We start from the raw sequence: 22,104 nt of genomic DNA on the forward strand, positions 1-22,104 counted from the left end.
GCAGTTTGATTAAAGTTTTTGGCCATCTTATTATAGGACATAAAAACAAAGGATAAAATGGAATTCATATGGAAGTTAAAGAGGATAACCTATAAAAAGAAACTTCAACAAGATTGAGTTTTTTGTCACTAACAAGGAAGGTTAACGTGTGAGCTGATTAGAGATGGTCAAGATTATTAAGGTTTATTGAATAAAGATATAATATTTCTCCAATAAGATAGTATCAAGAAGGAACATACTTAGATGTTAATAAAAACATTTGAAGGAAAAAAATTGAAACAAGGTTGATATGTGAACTTCTTCACAATCTTTTGGTGAAACACTCACAAATTCTTGTAAAAGGGAATTAGGTTATTGCTTTAAAAAGACACAGGGAATTGAACTGGAGCATGAATAAACACATTTTCTCATGCAGAAAATTGCCAGTACAGTCTTGATAGGTCACAAGGGCTATTACTGTGCTGCAACATTCCATGATTCTGTTGCCCTCTTCACCAGCCATTCTCTGTAAGAAATTATATTTAAAAATATATAAAATGGCTTTTCTATAACATATTAGAAAAATATTTAGGTGGTCTTGCACTGTATCTTTTTGATTCTAGCATTCTATGTCATTTGAAAGTCTTCAACAAATCTATTTGTTAAAAGTATTGCTGAGATCAAGAAAAAGTGTATTTGTTTAAGCATTTTAAAATAATACTTAAATCCTGTAGCATCCTTACTTGTTCACAAAGTAAATTTAATAGCTTGTTGTTAGAAAATATGTCTATGCCATTAATCAAGCAGTTAAAAGCTTTATTTTCAAAATCCAGACATTTAATTTTGATTCTTCCTATCCCTTCTGCATTGAAATCTTTGATAGATGTATCGTGGGTCAGTGTGAAGATTCTTGGAAAGTTGAGTATTGGGCTAATACGAAAGATGATCTCCAAGAAATGGGTTCTTTTCTTTAAAACCCAATATCTAACTAGTGGCCATTAAAATGTTTCATTGTAATTTTAAGCAGGATATTGGGTCGTCTTTTAATTTCTATGATTATAATGATCTATCTTGCCAGTTCTTGTCAGAAGAAATAAACAAACATGGATCAAAAGCCATTTGGCTCACCAGTGATCATTTTTACATACTTAAATAAACTCTGAGGTCAGGTTTGGCAGGTGTATTTAGTTCACATTGCTACTAAATTCTGAATTAGCTAGCCTTGCACACTGGAACTGAACTCAAAAAAGCCAGCTTTTTTACGGAGGTGGGCAACTTGAGTTGGGAAATTTCCATAAATCTGACTTGATTTAAAAGGCCCCATTAATATTAACTTTCACTCTAATGAGATGGGGGTGAGGGCAATAAAGTCTGGTCTTCTCACCCTGGAAGCAGATTGTACATAGATTGTACATAGATAGTGGAGCAGGAAGGGGCTGAGGCTAATTAGAAAGCCTGCATCATCACTGTCGCTTCATATTTCCATGCCATTGCCGTGCCCACACACACCCAATATCTACAAAGGGCAGACTTAAACAGCTATGTACAGATAAAAAAAAGTTCTGGCAGTTTAACAGATGCACTCATATACACTTTATTGGCAACCCCTATACCAATCCTTTCATGCAGCGTAAATATTGGTTTCACCTCACTTTGGTATCCTTGAAAATTGTCCTTATCAATGCAAGATGAATAGCTTTGACAAAATTTCATTTTTTCAGCAGTACTCAAGTTCTGTAGTACCATATGACAATTTACACACTTGCTGCTATAAACGCTCATTCATCAACCATTGGACGTTTTTTAAATCCTTTCAACTGTTTAATCTGATATAAATTTCTAGTCAATTACCTAATCAAATACAGCTAATACTTTAATAGCCTTTTTAAACTTTAAATCAAAATCTGAATTCAGCCTCCCTCACTGAAATAAGTGAGTTTGTGCTTTGAAACTCTGCCAAGTATTCATAATATCATCAGTTATAATATAATCCCTTAGGAACTGTCAACAAAGATGTTTATTGAAATTGCAAGAAAAGAGAATCTTTTTTATCTAACTAACCATGTTATCCTGTTTATGTATAAAGGGTTGGAGATTTTTAAAATGTCAGATCATGGCAATTAAACACACTTTATCCACCATTTAAAAAGCTTTCATATCTACTCCATAAACGTTTGATTCCAACACTGTTAGTCAAGCCCTTGGAATAGCCAAAATAAGATCTATATGATCTCAATTTATCTTGCTTAGTTTGAGCTTCCCTCTTTTATTATCATGTCCATATCCCTGACTGGGATTGATATGAAATAGTGGCAGACCTCCACATTTGGGGCATAGCTCATCATTTTTAAAGAGCTCTGGAATTGGCCCAACTTGGCAAAAATCTCACCCAACATCTTTTTCTCACCAGTTAAACTTCCTGCTTTCCAAAAGCAATTTTGTGTAATTTTGTTTTGTCTACTTGCTATAGATCCCATTCTGGAAAACTTAGCAAAATTCTTTTGAGAATTTGGCAAGATGAAAGACTTGATTTGTTAAAGGCAAAAATATGCAATTATCATGAAGTTTAATAATCATAGGCTGCTGTATTTTATCGGAGCGCAAGAATCTTTAATTTGTAAGCACATTGCTGAAAAACAGATGTTTAAAAAGTCTGCTAAAATGTATAAATAGAACATGACTTTTCTTTTCCATAACTGTGATATAATATTCCAAATAACTGACACTTGAAAACTCAATTGCTGAATTTTAGCAAATTCCAGACCACAGGATAGAAAATAATATATGACTGAAGCAATTCTTTTAAAAACAAATAAGGCACCTTTATTAATCATTTGGTAGTTTCTCATCTCATGGACTAGTTCCATTTTAGTAAGCAATTTTCCCTTGACTTTTTATTGGAACATATACTGAGTATTGGGGTGCTGAAAACAAAGATGAATTTGACTTTCATAGCTCGTATCCTATATACACAGTCAGACACTTTTTTTCTCATAGTAATACTCAAATTCAGAGCATTGTAGACCCCTGAATCTAAATTTTTTTTGCATGATTGTATATCATATTTTCTCTTCAATCTTCTTCCTTTAACTCTTCTCTACTGAAGGTACAGATTTCAATATGTTTTTGTCCACACTAATATGCTTTATTTGTGAACCTAGGTGGCTATTCATTAGACTATACAATGTGATAGACATTAATATCTATTTTGACCTCTCATAATTGGTTCGAGTGCCTCTAATATATAACCAGTTGAGATAATCTGCATTGATATGCTACCTTCCTGATCTGCATGACTGAATAATCCCTTCAGTCAAAAGCCTGGGGAAAATCAATCCATTGTTCCTTTTTTGCCAATTTTTTGCCTATTTTCCCTGAAAGATGTTAATATCTATCTGAAAATAGTTCCTCAGGTGCTGTTTCCCAATTAGTATATGGATAATTAGTCTGTAATCATTTCTGCTCCTTGACAGTGACCACCCTTTGACAATTCAACCACTTGATGCAACACAGCCAAGCTAGGTCTTGCCCTCATTTGATGTCAATGTGCATACATGTACTAAAACAGCACTTAGTAACAATCAAGAGTCAAACAGAATAATTGAGTCATATAGCACGGGAATAGACCCTTCAGCCCAACTCATCCATGCAAACCAGATTTCCTAAATCGAACCAGTTCCATTTTCCTGTGTTTGGCTCACATCCCTCTAAACCTTTCCTATTCATGTATGTGTTCAAGTATATTTTAAATGTTGTAATTGTACTTGCCTCTACCATTGCCTCTGGCGGCTCATTCCATGTTCGCTACCAATAAGTGTGTAATAAGTTGCCCCTCAGCACTCTTTTAAAGCGTTCTGCCCTCCAGCTTTGGACCCCTGCATTCTGGCTAAAAGACCTTGGCTATTCATCTTATCCATGCTCCTATGACTTTATAAACCTCTGAAAGGTGACCTCTCATCCTCCTACACTCCAGGGCAAACATTCCCAGTCTCCCATCCTCTCCTTATCACTCAAGTCCTCTAGTCTTGGTGACATCCTTGTAAATATTTTTTGCATACTTGCCAGTTATGATGGCAGTACTGCTGAGTGCTAAGGCTGCTTCAGCTGAGATAGAAGAAATCATCACAAATTTGGAATGAAATTCTTGAATTAAGTTTGGATTTTATGGCTCAGTTATTCACTAACTAACATTGATCCGAAATGTTAAGTGTATCATTCCCTATAGGATCTGCCAAACCTGTTGAGTATTTCTAGCACTTTCTGTTCCAGATACATATTTTCACCATCTTCACTATCATACTCTAAATAATCTTGTTACTTACCATTGGTGGTGGTGATTGGTTGTAATGATACCTACCATCGTTGTTTGAGTAGGAGCAAATTACTACAGATGCTGGAATTTGAAGTGAAAACAAAAAGTGCTGAAGATCACAGTGGATCAGACAACATCCACAGAGAGAAAATAAACTAACGTTTCAAGTCTAGATGACCACTGATGAAGAGTCATCTGGACTTGAAATTTTAGCTTGCTTTCTCTTGCTGCCTGACCTACTGTGATCTTCCACATTTTTTGTTTTCATTGTTGTTTGTGTCTTGTTTGGACTGCAATAGTTTTCAAGCATTTGTCAACATTTTTTCAATCTAAGCAAATTATCTTATTTTTACTCATCTATCACAGTAAAAACAGACATTTTTTATTATTTATTTGGTAACTGGCTCAGAAATTGAGTAGTTGCTTCATTTATGAAAATAATGACTGCATTGTCTCAGTGTTTTCAAAGACTTTTCTGCGGGTTTAAATCTAATCAATCCATCTTAACATTAGAATGAAATGTCGCAAATGTATTTTCGGTTCAAAACAAAACTGTCCAAAATTTATATTTTACCAGATTCAGTACTCCATTGTGAGTCTTCTCAAGTGGGAATTCCATAACCATATAAAAACAATGTTCAAAGAAAAGGCCTATGCTAACTAAGTACTTAATGGTGTTTTTCAAGGTATTAACAAGAGTGTTTAAAATAAGTAGATATAGCCCAATTCTGCACTGTGATATTACAAGCTATATTGACATTTTTTACTAAAATATATACACTCCGTAATTAAGAAGGAAACATTTAGGTGACAATTTCAGAGTATAGTACAGAATTGTCAACACCCAGTTCTTTGAAATGACAGATTTAAACTTATTCAGCAGTAGCAATATATTTACAATGCCAAACACTGATCACATTTTAATAATTCACATTTTTAATCAGCAAAATAGCTAAAACTTTTTTCCCTCTTTTTTTTCAATTGCATTTCTGAAATGAATCCTTTCAAGTAATTAATAGTCAACTATATCACTCTCGGTCTGTAGTGACGGGTTGGTTAGACTGGGTGTCAATTACTGATTCCCTTCCCTAAAGCATATTAAGGAACACAATGGGTTTTTGCAACAGTTTGTGATAATTTACGGTCATGATATTTTCAGTACCAGAGTTTTTTTAAATTAGTTGAATTTAAATTCCACCAAGTGCTCTGATGAGACTTAACCCCATGGTTAGCAGATCATATGCCTCAGCTTTGCTAGGCTAGTGATATTACACTACACCACCATCTTCCCTTGAGAATTAATGTAATAGCCATTGCCCTCTGATATATCTTCTAAATAGCTATTACAATCTCAGATCCAGCATCTACATTTGTTTGTTTTATTTTAGTTATTACAATCATTAGGAGAGCTACCCTTAAATCGATCAAAGCCAAGTTTGAGTCTGTTCTCACCCTGTGTCTCAACACATGTACATTTTCAGCAAAAATTATTGATTAGTGGTCAAGGGAGAGAACCTTACTGACTTCCTCTTATGTAGCATTGATTTTTTTTTAATTCATTCATGGGACAAGGACATCACTGCCTAGGCCAGCATTTATTGCCCATCCCTAATTGCCTGGAGGGCAGTTAAGAGTCAACCACATTGCTGTGAATCTGGAGTCACATGTAGGCCACAACAGGTGAGAAAAGCAATTTCCTACTCTAAAGGGCATTAGTTAACCTGGTGGATTTTTTTTCTGACAATCAGCAACAGTTTCATGATCATCACTGGACAATTGTTTCCAGATTTTTATTGAATTCAAATTCCACTATTTACCATGGCAGGATCCAGACCCAGGTCCCCAGAACATTGCCTGGGTGACTGGACTAGGTGACTGGACTAACAGTCCAGCAATAATGCCACGAGGCCATCGCCTCCTATATATATATTTCAAACGTGAGCATAATTCAACATTTAGACTTATAAATGTCTCTTTATTTAACACTGGAATTTGAATTCCTAGTTGATATAATCAAATAAAAATGTTACTTTCCAAATTGATGTTGCTGATTTATACAGAATAGCTGGCCAGTTGCAATGTAAAGAAGGAGAGTCTATTAATGCAATAGTTTTCGCATCCCAGAACTTGCCACCAAGCCAATTGTTGTTTTATAATCAAATGCAGTAGTCAATTTCTACACACCACAATCATACAAGCAACAGTGAGATAAATGGCCAGTTAATCTATGTTAAGCACAGTCGGTGGAGAAATAACTTTACAGGAATGGTAACATAGTGGTCCGGCACAGCATTAGTAATATAACGGTCTGAGTTAATGAAGCAGAGACATATCCCATTATGGCTACTTGAGGAATTTAAATTCAGTTAAATAAATCTTGAATGAAAATGGAGTCAATGTAACAAGTGGATTGTCATAAAAATGCATCCAGTTTCATTGTTACCCTTTACAGTAAGAAATCTACCATTGTAATTTAGATTACTTACAGTGTGGAAACAGGCCCTTCGGCCCAACAAGTCCACACCGCCCCGCCGAAGCGCAACCCACCCATACCCCTACATTTACCCCTTACCTAACACTACGGGCAATTTAGCATAGCCAATTCACCTGACCTGCACATCTTTGTGATTGTGGGAGGAAACCGGAGCACCCGGAGGAAACCCACGCAGACACGGGGAGAATGTGCAAACTCCACACAGTCAGTCGCCTGAGGCGGGAATTGAACCCGGGTCTCTGGCGCTGTGAGGCAGCAGTGCTAACCACTGTGCCACCGTGCCGCCCATTCTTACCCAATCTGGCCTACATTTGACTCTAGACCTACAGAAATGTAGTTGAGTCTTATTTGCTCTTTGAAATAGCCTGACAAGCCACTTAGTTGAACTGAATTACTATAAAATTGTTAGATAAGAATAAAAGCAGGTCACCCAGCATTGATCTAGCAATGGGAACAACAAAGACATGTTCAGTCCAGTGAACCCTGCAAAGCCCTCTTTATTAATGTACCTTGCCAAAATGAAAAGAACTTTCTCACAGACTCTGTCAAGCTTCAACTAGTCAAACTCATAGAACCATATCTTTCAACCAATACCCAAAACTCTACCAATATCACACATCTGGTGGCAGTAGTGCAGTGGTATATAGTTGGAAGGAGTTAGCCCTGAGAATCCTCAGCATTGACTCTGGACCATGTGAAGTCTTATGTCATCAGGTCACAGAAAAACAAGGAAATCTCTTGTTGATTTTCAACTATTTCCCTCCCTCAACTGATGAATGAGGACTCCTCCACGATAAATATAATTTGGAAGAAACACTAAGATGAGCGCACTTCAATATTGTATCATCAGGATTGGCAGCTGACCCAATATTGAAGTGAATATCTGCCTAGCTGGGCTGCACCAAGTAGTGAGAGAACCAACACAAAGCAGAAGTCCCCTATTTGGCCTTATACTTGTGCACATGTATCTATCCATGACTATATTGATAGGACTGACTAGTGAGCAATCCATATGGCAGCAAAGATGTGCTTTAATAGTGAAGACATCCTCCAATGTGTTATGTGGCACTACCAATGTGTTAAATGGGATAGATTCAGAGTAGAAGTATCGACTCAAAATTAGCATCAGTGAGGCAAAGTAGGCTTGTAAAGCAGCAGAAGTGTATTCAACCAGAATCTGTAATCTCATGACCTCGCACATCCCTCACTCCACTGTTACCATCAAACCAAGGGACAAATTGGAGTTCAGTGAGGAGAGCAGCAAAGCTTGTCAGGAGCTTGTCAGACATACCTTAAAGATTACATACCAACCTAGTAAAGCTAGAGCACTGGATTATGTGCATTCTAAATGGTGGATTCAGCATGCTATAAACAGTGCTGAATATTCTTACAGTAAACAGATCAGATCAAAACAACACTTATGTAACCAATGGGGCTGAGTGGATGATTCAATTCATCTCATCCTAACATCCTTTATGTCAAATCTTCATCCAATTTACCTAGTGCAAAGAAAGGTCATTATAGTTGTTGCAGCTGAATCATCTCAGCTGTACAACATCACTGCAGGATTTCTTGCTATTTTCCTGATCACCCTGTTCAGAGATGTTGTTGCACACCACTGAAGTCAAATGGGTCTTTAATCCAGGCCTCCGAGCCCAAAGTTGGGCACAATGCACCACAAGAGCCGCCTGTAGAATTTCCCAGTAAACCATCCACATGTTGCAGTACTGACCTCCCTCCATCATGAAGTCTGCAGTGGGGATGTTGCCTGATGATTTCATAGTGTTCAATTCCATTTGTAAATCTTCAATTAATATTTGTGCTTCCATGCAGCAAGACTTGAACAGCATTCAGTTTATGTGATATCATGACTGGTCACAGTGAATACAGAAAAGACAATGGTCCCAACAAAATTTTGGCTGTAGTGCAAAAGGTTTGAGCTCCAAACTAGCTTCAACCTGAACTAAACAGTTCCAGTATGGCTACACAGCATCAACCCAACAAAGTAGAAAGTTACACAAATATTTCTTGTCCACAAAATCAAAAACAAATTCAATCCAGTCAATTAGCATCCCACCAATTTACACCCAATCACTAGCAAAAGATTGGAAGTCTTCATCTGCGGTGATATCAAGCAGCACTTACTCAACAATAACTGCTGTTTGATGCTTGATTTGGATTCAACTGGGGACATTTAGCTCCTAATCTAATCATAGCCTTGGTCCAAACGTAGACAAAAGAGCTGAATTCCAGCAGTAATGTCAGAACGACTGCCAACATTTGACCAAACGCAGCATGAAGGAGCCCTAAAGGAATTAAAATCAATTAAATCAGAAGGAAAAATCTCCACTGATTGGAGTCTTACCTACTACAAAGAAAGGTCATTATAGTTGTTGCAGCTGAATCATCTCAGCTGTACAACATCACTGCAGGATTTCTTGATATTTTCCTGATCACCCTGTTCAGAGATGTTGTTGCGCACCACTGAAGTAAAATGGGTCTTTAACCCAGGCCTCTGAGCCCAAAGGTGGGTACAATGCACCACATGAACCGCCTGTAGAATTTCTCAGTAAACCATCCACATGTTGCAGTACTGACCTCCCTCCATCATGAAGTCTGCAGTGGGGATGTTACCTGATGATTTCATAGTGTTCAATTCCATTTGTAAATCTTCAATTAATATTTGTGCTCCATGCAGCAAGACTTGGACAGCATTCAGGTTTGGGTTAATGAGTGATGAATAACATTCATGTGACTGAACTGCCATTCAATGACAATCTCCAAAAACAGTGAATCTAAACACAAACAGAGAAATCCAGTGGCATTTCCATCACTGAGTCCACCATGATCAACATCCTGCGAGTTACCATTGGCCAGAAACTTAACTAGAAAAACCATATAAATCCTGTGCTAGGGTTATGTGGTACAGTCCATCCTCCCTACCTTTAAGCTGAGGCCTAGGTTGAAGTGCAACTCCCATCAATATGTGTCATAATATGTATAGGCATGTTGATTGCTTGCAACAGGAGGTCAGAAACTGAGAATTGTGCCTGAGTAGCCCACCTCATGACTCTGAAAAGCCAAGGCACAAGCCAAAATTGTGCTTGGAAAGCTTTCCATTTAATTAGCTGAGTATTACTCCAATAACTCTAAAGCAGCTCAATGTCATCAAAAACAAAGCAGCCAATTTGATTGGCATACACATCACTTTGAGCATTCAGTCCTTCTACCATAGTGACAACAATGTGTACCATCTACAAGATGCCAAGACTCCTTGAGCAGCACCTTTCAAATTTGTAACCTCAATCACTTAGAAGAGCGAGATGCAGAGGAATTCCACCAACTGCAAGTTCTCCAAATCACGTATCATTCTGACTAGGAAATATATTCACATTTTTTCACTATTACTAGGTAAAATCCAGCCATGCCACATTTCTAACAGCATTGGGTGTATGTCGAGAACACAAACTGCAATAGCTCAGAAGGTAGCTCATTGCTACCTTCTCAAGTGTAATTAGTAAAGGACAATAAATACCATCCTTGCCGACATCCCATGAAGGAATACCTCTCTTGGTTTCATTTTCTGCCAAGGTTGGTCATGTATTTATCTGAATGGGCATTCAACCAAAATAGTGGCATTTTGTTGAGTGTGACACAGCCTCGGTAGCACACTGAGGGTATCAATCCAGGTTAAGTGATTAAATCCTGCTTTTGTGCTCAGATCACGACATTCAGACTAACAGGCAAAATAGAAGCAACTGAGCCATGCTGACAAGTCGAAGAGTTTCCTCATGAGTGACGTTTAATGTACTGATTATCTTTAACAAATCCAACCGAACATTTCCTTTAAAATGGAAACCCGCACAATACAATGATGCATTGCTAACTATTTTTACGCTAAATATTTTGCCTTCTACGAAATTGGATCCTTTGATCCATATTCCATTCCGTTTATTATGATCCCATGGGTCGGCAGCCCAAAATTGCGATTTAATTTAACAACACGGGTATATGTTTGACAAAGCTTTTAAAATTAGTTTAAATTAAGATACAGATGGTTTAGGGATTGAAATAGCCCAATCTAATCTTATTTCACATTTTTTCAACTAAGAAAATAATGTTTAGCTGATGCATCTAACACTGAAATCAGTTGTCGGAAATGAATGCTGGACGGTGCAAATGAGCCAAGTGGCATTTCAGAATTGTACTGTAGTGCTAACTTTGATTCTGTATAATGCACTGAACGTAATACAGTGGCCTTAGAAATGCACGTACTTTACCATTGAAACCTTTACATTTGCTGTTTAAATATGTAATAAAAAATATTTTTTTACACAAGTGTTCCATTTTTGATCCCAATTTTGGGACACGTCATATGAAATAACATTTACAAAGTAAATACTTTTGTGAGCTTTCACAACTGTCGAACAGGGAAACATATACATACCCTTAAAACAAAAGCAAAATACTGCGGGCGATGGAGATCTGAAATAAAGAATAGAAAACCCTGGAAATACTCATTTCTAGCATTTTCTGTGAGAGAAAGCAGAGATACCATTTTGCGTCCAACATATTTCTTCTTCCGAACTAAAGACAGAGATCGAAAAGTGATGGACTTTATGCTATAGAAAAAAGTGGGAGGAGCAATTGGAACAGAATGGAAGATTAGAAAACGGGGAAGATTATTCGTCAAAGATTTCACTGAACAGAAAGCAAAGGGAGTGGTAATACTTGTAGGGAAGTGACAAGGCTTGGATTCAGAGCAGAAGCTCCATGTGTTTCACTCTCTACAGATGCTGCCAGACATGTTGAGTTTCTCCAATACTTACTGCTTTTATTATAGGCTATACCTCATCTGCCCCAGTAACTGAGAAAGTTGGCCAATGGGGGAGAAACACATCACTGGTAATTTCAATGAATTTACCCAGGTGTGAACTGTTCCGACAGCGGTGTCTCCTCTGGAATTTTGCTCCTTGGTCGCCAAGTTATTTTGCTTATTGACAAAGCATTGAGCAAGACAGCCCTTTCATAATTGGTCTGGAATGATGTTTCGAATAAATCCAATTGTCAAAAACATTGTCACATTAAACCGTAAAGTCAACAACCTCCACATCAAAAGTCTCAAAGATTCTGAACAAATATTTTACAGTTTGCATTCCAGAAGACTACTTACAATTTGGCTAGCTCTGCAATGCTACAGCCTGACAAACGTGATCGCATTTGGTGAGCAGAATTGTCCGACTTTATGCAACGGTACAGGCAGGGAACTGCTGGGAGAGATAGCTTTATGGCAAACTTTGCTGCAGATCCTTCGATGCGTGGTAGCTTTATTTTCTAACCATTGAGAACTTGCATATCTTAATTTGCACAATTGAGTTAGGATAATACAACCTTTCCCTACTGTTCTGCTATGTGTTTCTCTTTTTTTAAATAGAATAAGCTATGTTTAACACTGAAGTAGTCTTTACCCTTCCTGAATTATCTAGAATCTGGAAACAATTGTGCGTTCGCTGATGTAACTTTGATTCATTGAAATAGGCTGGTGCTTATGGTGCAAAATGCAGTACAACTCAAGTTCTTTGTGTTCTCTGTGCAATGCACAGAAATGTTGATGCCTGTTGTGCAACCAGAAGGCTGGGCGTTGCTGTCCACCAAAATCAATCATTTCTCGCCTACTGAAGGTGGGCATCAGCTGCAGATATCACCACGGCTCTCATGGATGTGACTTGGCTCTTCCTTTCCTGCGTATTTCTTTGATCCCCCATTCCCCCGAAACACATATCGAAAAAGAAACGAGACCTGAAACTGGTACAGAATTGTGTCCGCTGTCGTGTTCAGGATCCCCGGGTTTCATGGCGCTCCGCAGCCTCACAGCGGTCGTTTGAAATGCTGCCCTGTGATAATAAAGCTGACAGCGAAGGAAACGAGAATCACCTGTTTCTGGGGAGAGAAATCTTTGGGAGGTATCTATCGGCTGGTTAGAAGTGACGGAGCCCATCAGGTTTGTCCATTTCTCCGAGTCCTTCAGGAGGAGAAGCGGGCTCTGTCCTAACGTTATAAATCATCAAAACATAGGTTAGCAATGAAAGATCCAAATTCATATAATACTCTGTTGGTTATCTTTAGATAGTCAAGGACAGACCGGGGTTACCATTATTTTCTAATTGACATCTTGGCTACTGCGTTCACAGGTTGGAATACTCATGGTCTCCATAGCAGGAGCATACCTCAGATCAAGTGCAGTGGACCGAACCTCTCTCTCGGAGAGTTGAGGCACAACATTGCGACTTGCCACTTTTAGGAAGTGCTCGGGTAATTTGCTGGCACTCCACACAAGTGTAGTATTATCTCTTTCTTTGACGTTACAAAACACAGACAAAAAAAAAAGCGTGTGGCATTCATCGGATGTGATGGACAGAGTACATCTTCACTGCTGTCATTTTACTGACGATTTCACTCACCGCGCTGCTACTAATGCAAACTGGTCGCTGTAAAACAGTTGTAAACAAACTGTAACAACACAGTCGACAATATCTGAATAAGTGCGGCGTCCTCCAATTTGTACTCTACTGACTAGAAGGGAACAACTGCCTGAACGCAGAAAGTCGCCATTTACTAATGTTACAAGGACATGATTGCTGATGTCTGCTCCTTGGTAACAGTAAAATAATTCAATATAGTGTCTGAGCACCTTCTAAAGCAGCCGCCACTGAAGCAGTTTCCACTTGGTAAGAAGCCCAAACCACATGAGGGTAACCTCTCGCTGTCGTTTGGCTTCATTGTGTCGAAGAAGCAGATTAAAACCAGACACCGAAGTGATCTGGTACTTTATTCGTGTGTGCGTGTGTTGATGTGCGCCGAAAACATTTCACACGATGCCAAAAAAACCGCTTTAACTGCAGTCTGAGTGGATTTGGGCGTTTACTGGTGAGAAAAAAAATCAATGTTCCTTTACCATCTTTAAAGATTTCATAAAACACCAGCTCTGCTATAAATGCCACCAGTCTATCGACGGGAAGACTTTTAATTAAAACCCATTTTAATACCTCCAAACTGAATTTATGGTTTAGCCTCCATTTTTACACCTAGACTGTGTTATTAAGAAGAACCCGAGCTATATTGGTGTGGAAGAAGGATAAATCCAGATAAGGAACATCGTGAACTTATCGGCAAATAAAACCCAAATTACTGTGCAAAACAAGAATGTTGTTTCCGCACTATTTCAGGATTAAATTGTCAAATTGTTAGGGTGTAAATTTTTGGATTGTAGACTGATGGATACTGAGGGGGGGGGGGGGGGGGGAGTGCAGTTTAACTTCCTCGGCTTGGTAGATTCTGTCCACGTTGTGCTGATCCTTTCCTCCACCCCCTCTCCAGCCCAGCGGGGGTGTTGAGCAGCGGCCTCCACAATCTGGGTCATCCCGGAGGAGGTGCGCAGCCACAGTGTGTCAAGGTCTCTGCTTCCAGTACGTTACTGCCCAATTCCGCCTTCACAACCACTCCAGACAATACACGCTTTCAAACGCTTATTCTGCAGCGGATGCTTTAACGCGGCGTCCGCTCGAGAGAGAAAAAAAATTTTATTAAAAAAATTCCTGCAGCTCACTTTAAAACAGCCAACCACAAGACACGTTGAGAAAGCAAACTTATTAACTGGAATCGGGGAATTTTTTTAACCACTTGGACGGAAACTAGTGCCAAATCCAGACTTTAAAGGAGACTCATCAATCAAAAAGCTGTCAGTTTGCTGTAATCGAGCGGTGGGGCATGTAGTTGCTGGATATGACCCGAGTGCTCCAACACTGGGAGGTAAAAGAACACAGTTACCCAGACTCAATGCCCGGGATTTGTTCAATTTGTTCATCCGTTTTAGACTCTCTCCCTCCCTTATCCCCGGCCAATTGTATTAGGGTTCCAGACTGCGAAACAAAAAGGCCAATTTATCCGCACTTCAAACTTCAGACATCTGCACCGACTTACTCACCCCCACAACCCTCACCCTCCTAGCACTGGGTTCTTCTGTCACGACGAAACGTACATTCTCTCTCCCTCTCTGTCTCGTTTTAAAATACTTTGTACCTGCCTGCGGTATTTGAGGCGAAACAGATCAGTATATATTTAACGAACCGAGAACATGTACAACAATGAACGGTTGACAAACTGCAAAATCTACAGGGTAACAAGGAAGCAACCTCCTTGAATAGGAAGCTGGGTCACGGTTATCGATGTCAGAAAGCAATGTTAGTTTATATTCAATAGAAAGTGAGTAGTGGGGGGCAGAGGCCATTGGACACACGTTGCCCCAAACTCACATCACGCCAATCGATTTTGATAAATATGCTGCAGAAGTAAATGACATGTTATTATGCTCGGGGTCTGGAGGGTGGGGGACATGGGGACGTCGGTCCAGTGTGGCTCAGTCAGATCTCAGCTCTTCATGAAATCGTTCTTCAGTCTGCTGAGCCTTGTGCCGTGACTTCTGACGATCAGGGTGAGGAGTTCGTGCTTATCGCTTAAGCCCGACGAGATCTCCAGCGTCTCCCTCAAGATCTGCCTGGTGTGGTACAGCATGTGCAGCACCTCGTCGTTGATCTTGTTCACCTCCTTCAGCTCGCTATCTTGGCTCTGACGGAACTTCAGCTCTAGCTCGACCAGAGAGCGGTCCGAGTGCGAGAACGCCTCCCCGATCTGGCTGGTCTCCCGGCGCAGGTAGTTACCGTAGCTGTCCTCGCCGTCCAGGTCATGGGCGATGCTCCTGCCGACCCCGTCCAATACCCTGGCCGCGTCCTCCACTTGCCGCTGGAGGATGAGCATTTCCTGCTTCAGGAAGGTCTGCAGGTCGGCTTCTACCCCGCAGCGCCGCTCGTCCGAGACGCGGAAAAGCATCTGGCACTTCTCGGGGTCGTCGTTCTCTTCGTAGTCGCCGTCCGGCACGAAATAATGGTGAAAAGTGCCATTGGACATCTCCGGGTGCAGGGGCCCAGTGAAATAGCCCTGAGTTAGGGAACACAGCAGACTGGCGTAGAATACTCGCAGAGCTAACATCTTCAATGCAACCCGCCGGTCAGAAGCAGCCACTCTTTAAGATCTTTTGGAAACATGGACTTTTTTTTCCCCATTGTGGGACCCCCAGCGGAACATCCCCGTCAAGTCTCCGCTCCCATCTCCGACCAATGATTCCTCTGCAACCCCGCCGTAAGGTGTAATTTGAGTTGAGTTTTTTTTTTCACTCTGCTTTCCACGTCTCTCTCTCTTTCCAACAAGTGTTTCTGTTCAGCCGTCAAATCGGAGAATGTGGAAAGCTCAGATGACAGTCCTTTGGCAGGCGCCCCGAACAGACCAACATCTGGCTTTTGAGAGGACGCGAGCCAGCGACGTGTCCTCTCTCTCTCTCAGAACTGGGAGACAACTATAGCGCCAGTTACATAAGAGCCCTGCCAACCCCCTCGACTTTATTAGAAGAAAAAATATTGCTTCGTAAAGAATCTTTGTGTCAAATAGTGTTTTCTGTGTGTGTAGGCAAACCTACTTTGCGCCTTTTAGGACTTTTCAAGGTAACCGCCCTCCCTCTCTCGTTACCGGGATCCTTCCGAAATTATAGAGCAGTCTGACCGGACCCCCCCTCATTTTAAATTAAGGGTGCGATTTAAAACATCAGAGAACAGCCGCTCCCCCACCTCCAGAATAAATCTCTGCTCATTTCGGACACCGATTGACCACGGGTCAGTTTGACTGAGCCAACCTCCTCCTTCGAGCCATCAATGAATACTGTCGCCTGTTCAACGCTGTAAGTTTTACTCTCCCAAAGACACAAGCCTCCGGTAGTGGTATTAAAGGCACTGCAGCCACGATTCCCTGCTCATTGAGAAATCCATCCGCTTTACTTCAAACCTCCTCTTGCCCAACCTTACTTCATCACATGTGTTTGTAACGATATAATTTGCAGCATGAATATTTCGCGAGCTATTTTACTCCTACTGTACGGTTCAAAGTCCAGTTTCACTGTAATGATCGTACGGATCACACGGAGCCAGACACTGAAACTGACCCACAGCAAATAAGCCTCAGTTCTTAGTAAAAACTGAAAGGAATACGGATGCTGTAAATCAGAAATAAAAAACAGAAATTGCTGGAAAAGCTCAACAGGTCTGGCAGCATCTGTGGAGAGAAATCAGAGTTAACGTTTCAGGTGGAGTGACCCTCCTCAGAATTTATTTCTTTTTTAAATGCTATTTATTGTAAATTAGCATTGCAGATGCGAAACGAGAAGTTATGGTTTCAGTATAACTCCAATTTGTTTTCCGACAAGGTCAAACCCGTAATTGATCTTTTTTCTCATTTGATACGTTCAATGTGTCCTGTTTTATTTTTAGTTAACCTGAGAATGTAACTTTTAAAAAAAAAAGTTTTGTGATTTAATAGGTGAGAGACTTGACAAACAAGCTATTTAATTTCAGTTACATCACACTATAAACTTTTGCTATAAATTCTGAGTTACAATTGTGTCCCCCACAACCACCTGATGAAGGAGCGGCGCTCCAAAAGCGAGTGCTTCCAATTAAACCGGTTGGACTTTAACCTGGTGTTGGGCGATTTTTAACTTTGCAAAAGTGAGGACTGCAGATGCTGAAAACCAGAGTTTAGATTAGATTAGATTAGATTACAGTGTGGAAACAGGCCCTTCGGCCCAACAAGTCCACACCGACCCGCCGAAGCGAAACCCACCCCATACCCCTACATTTACCCCTTACCTAACACTACGGGCAATTTTTTAGTATGGCCAATTCATCTGACCCTGCACATCTTTGGACTGTGGGAGGAAACCGGAGCACCCGGAGGAAACCCACGCAGACACGGGGAGAACGTGCAAACTCCACACAGTCAGTCGCCTGAGGCGGGAACTGAACCCGGGTCTCTGGCGCTGTGAAGCAGCAGTGCTAACCACTGTGCCACCGTGCCGCCCACAGTTTAGATCAGAGTGGTGCTGGAAAGCACAGCAGGTCAGGCAGCATCCGAGGAGCAGGAAAATCGACGTTTCGGGCAAAAGCCCTTCATCAGGATATCTGCCTCATCAGCCTGGACCAACTTTATACTTTGTACACCCCAGTCCAAAACCGGCATTTTCAAATCATGACTGCCTTACTTTGAAAGATTGTGTCAAACTGTAGAATCAGCATCAGAGGCAATTACCTACCTGGTGTTTCCAGTACTGTAGCCAGCTAAACTGTAAGGCAGCAGCTAAAGTAGGTTGCAACAATGTGTAACAAATAAAAACAGAGTCATACTGGACTCGAAATGTTAACTCAATTTCTCTTTCCACCGAAGCTGCTTGGCCTATTACGTTTCTCCGGAACTTTCTGTTCTTATTGCAGCAACGTGCATCTAACGCACATTGAAAGGTGAGTTTATTTAATATTGACCTCAAAAAAAAATGCAAATTAACGGCGTAAAGAGGGTGAGGGGCTCAGACCTAATACTGCGCTTTCTTTCAACCCTTATGTTTTGCGCGTATTTTTGTAAACAATTCAAATCACAAAAAGTGAAAAAAAATCGGAGACTAAAACCAAATTATTGCACATGTGCTGGGACTTCAGTCCGAGCTTCCCAGCTCAGAAGTAGAGGCAGCACCACTGCACCACTCACCATCAACTCCACAGGCTAGATACTTTCCCAATCAACCTGTTCAGAGATGTTATGACACACCTCTGGAACAGGTGGGACTTGAACCCAGGCCTCCTGGTGCAGAAGCAGGGATACTATCACCATGCCACAAAAGCCCTCAACTCAGGCTCGAGGCAATTTTTGATACGCATATTTCCATTAGGATAGAATTGTGCTGTCTTTTGTAGTGCCCCTATCTCTGGACATGGAGGCCCAGGTTCAAGACTCACCTGCTGCAGAGATGTGTAATAACATCTCTGAATAGATTGATTAGAAAAATGGATTAATAAAATGCGACGTTCGCAGTAGGCTCCTTTCACATTGTTAGGCTCCAATCTCAATGACTCAGGTTCTGAAGCAGTCTGTGCCCATACCCACTCCCAGTTTTACATTGGAGTGTCAGTCTTGATTCAGTTTTGTATGAAGTTCTGAAGAGGAATTTAAACCCAATTATATCAGAAGCGAGTGTGCTGTCAGCTGAACCATAACGGACAGCTCATGCTATTTTGGCAGCAAAGACAGCAGGTGTGTATGGAGGTCCAGCACTTCCATGTTTCCTTCCATGGCACACACCATTCTGATCAGAATATTTTTCATCATTCAAAAACAAAACTATGCATTGTTCCTTATCAGCATTGTTGAAACTTTTTCACCATGCAAACTGCAATGGTTCAAAAAGGAGGCCCATGACCACATTCTCAAGGACAATTCAATGGCAATAAATGCTATTCTTGATGTTACACCCAGATCACTATAATTTTTTATATCTTATTTTTCTAAGCAACATTTATTTAATGCCTCCAATTGCTTGTAAACCATTGATGAAGACACTGATTGCTTTAAACTGAACCATAATGAAAGACCTCATTATGTGTTGGACATGTGTATGGACTCTCAATACATCAGTGTTTCTAGGTCCTATATTCTACTTCTTAAAAGTATAAGTCTAGAGTACCAGTAAAAATAAGCCCCAAACTTATTCATCTCTAGCATTTCTTCTGAAAGTCTCAGAATGTGTTTGTATTACAACTTGAGCACAGCTATAGGGTTGTTTTTGCTTCGCAGCCACATTCAGGTTTGTACTACAAACCTCCATCCAAGTCCAGAGAATCTAGAATATTGTGAGAGCCCTAGATGAGACAGTATAATACTACTTAGATTTCAGCCCACATGAAGTAAAAATTCAGATTGCTTTCAGATCTGGTTTTAAAGCTATTTAGAGAATACTTTGGGCTTAAACTTGCCCACTTTTAATTTGAATATCTTGAGAATGCAGGTGCACCTTTCTGTTCTTTATCCAGATACACTTTCACTGATGAGTGTCCTTTTCTAGGGCAAGTGAAGTACAGTTTGAGGCAGTAAGAATATAAATTGCATATTGCATGGCTGAGTATACATATACTTACTAGTCCCTGTATAAACCCACCCTTATGAAAATGTAAGATATCCTTTCATAATGTGCTATGTTGTAAAGAAACACAGCTGTGTTCCCAAACAAATAACATTTGAGCACTCCACATTTAATTGATCCAGAAACACCAGGAATTTTGAACTGGAAAGAATTTGGTGTTTGTGTGATATATTCAGAAATAACAAAATCATTTGAATTGTACTGAATATAGCATTTTCATTTGCAAGACAATTTGGATGCATAACCACAAAGTGACATGATAGAAATTATGTTCCAATTTTGCCAACTTCATTCATTATGGATGAAAGACAAAGAACAAAGGGCATAGAGATCAAGAAACTCAGCCTTAGAAATGTGTCAATTTATAGATTGATGAAAATCTGCAGATTCTTCCAATCTCACACTTTCAGTCTAAGCTGTGTTCTTTTCTGGTTTGATCTTCACATACAGCTGATAAGTGTTCTGGATAGAAAAGGCTTGAACGAGTGCAGAAAAACCAATGGCTGACCAAGGAGTGGGGAAAAACAGCATGAATTGTAGATTTTCATCTGCTTCTGCCGTTGATTTATGGAAGATATTGTCTAGTCACAGAATGCTGGAGATGAGAGTTTCCTGGGTGAATGAAACATGGAGATGACAGGTTTAGGGCGATGAAAGTATAATCAGAGCAAAGGATAGATGTTTGGAATACCATTAACAAAAATGTGCCTGAAATTAGGACATGTAGATTTTGTGAAATTGTGGCTGAGGTCCAGATAAAAAGCAACCAGAGAATGATAAAATATTTTGAAAGAGCTATAGGGAGAGGCTAAATAGACTGGGACTGTTTTTGCTGGAGCTCTGGATGCTGATAGGTGACCTAATAGAGGTTTATAAAATCATGAGGGGCATGGATAGGATAAATAGACAAGGTCTTTTCCCTGGGATGGGGAAGTCTATAGTTAGAGGGCATAGATTTATGGTGAGAGGGGAAAGGTTTAAAAGGGACCTAAAGGGCAACTTTATGTGTATGGAATGAGCTGCCATATTCCAGGAGACTGGTATAATTGTAACATTTAAAAGGCACCTAGATGGGTATATAAATAGGAAGGGTTTAGAAGGATATGGGCCAAATGCTGGCAATTAGGATAAGATTAATTTAGGATATCTGGTCGGCATGGATGAGTTGGACCAAAGGGTCTGTTTTCTTGTTGTACATCTCTATAACTCTGTATTGTAGGATATCATAATTACAACTACTACTTTATAAAGGTTTATAAAATCAAGATGGCCATAGTTGAGGTGAATGGCAGGTGTCTTTTCCATAGGGTTGGGGATTTCAAGACTCAGGGTCATACTTTTAAGGTGAGGGGGAAAGATTTAAAAATGACATGAGGGGCAACCTTTTTACACAAACAATGGTTTGTATGTGGAATGAACTTCCAGAGGAAGTGACGTATATGGTTACAACATTTAAAAGACATTTAGAGAAGTACATGAAAAAGAGAAGTTTGGATGGATGTGGGCCAAGCGTTGGCAGGTGGGACTAGTTTAGTTTGGGATTATGGTTGGCATGGACTGTTTGGACCGAAGGGTCCATTTCCATGCTGTATGACTCCAAGACTCTACTTGGAAGTAAAATCCAAACTCACAGCAGATTGTGTAGGCAGTGCAGAGCAGAAGCAGCCAGGATTCATCCAGAACTGTTGATGATAGAGGGAGTGGCTGAATACAGAATATGGAATAATCACAGTTGATGAAATAAAAATGAAAGAATCTGGATTTCTTTCCAATAACTTTCACAACCTCAGATGTCCCAAATGACTTGACAACATTTAAAGTGCAGTTACTTTTTTTTATTGTCAAAAGCAAAAACCAAATTGCACACAGACATGGTGACAAAATGATGTAAAGTGGGGCATGGGTTTTGGCCAATGTACAAGGAAATCTCTTTGAGCTTCTTTCTGTTCACTGGAGAGAGAGAGAGAGAGGGGGTGGGAGAGAGAGAGAGAGAGAGAGAGAGAGAGAGAGACAGAAGCTCAATTGAATGTTCATTTGGAAAAAAATTATGACTTGGGTGCAAATGATAAATAGAAATACTCCAAAATAACAACTACAACATTTTGCATTATATAGCAATTTTAAAATTGCAAAGTGACCCGAGAGGCAACACAAGAGCAGTCCTAAACAAAATCTCATTCTGAGCCACAGAAAGTGATAATAAGGAAAGTGTAATGAGTCAACAACCAGGTGCATAGATTCAAAGTA

General features: G+C 40.0%; 1 protein-coding gene and 1 long non-coding RNA gene across 4 annotated transcripts in view; one reads left to right on the plus strand and one right to left on the minus strand.

The window, feature by feature from the left end:
- The window catches only part of LOC122557655, a 174,263-nt gene that overhangs the window by 35,359 nt on the left and 116,800 nt on the right, over positions 1-22,104 (plus strand). The gene's annotated exons all lie outside the window — the stretch shown is intronic.
- Positions 13,690-16,421, minus strand: fibinb (fin bud initiation factor b). Its single transcript, XM_043705456.1, has one exon. It carries the CDS (start codon positions 15,828-15,830, stop codon positions 15,213-15,215), a length of 618 nt encoding a protein of 205 aa, XP_043561391.1. The 5' UTR covers positions 15,831-16,421; the 3' UTR covers positions 13,690-15,212.

Source organism: Chiloscyllium plagiosum, chromosome 16 (assembly GCF_004010195.1).
Source record: "Chiloscyllium plagiosum isolate BGI_BamShark_2017 chromosome 16, ASM401019v2, whole genome shotgun sequence".
Taxonomy (NCBI): Eukaryota; Metazoa; Chordata; class Chondrichthyes; order Orectolobiformes; family Hemiscylliidae; genus Chiloscyllium; species Chiloscyllium plagiosum.

Bases quoted from the DNA above. Each gene is read 5' to 3' on its own strand.
- fibinb (XM_043705456.1), bottom strand. From the start codon at position 15,830: ATGTTAGCTCTGCGAGTATTCTACGCCAGTCTGCTGTGTTCCCTAACT.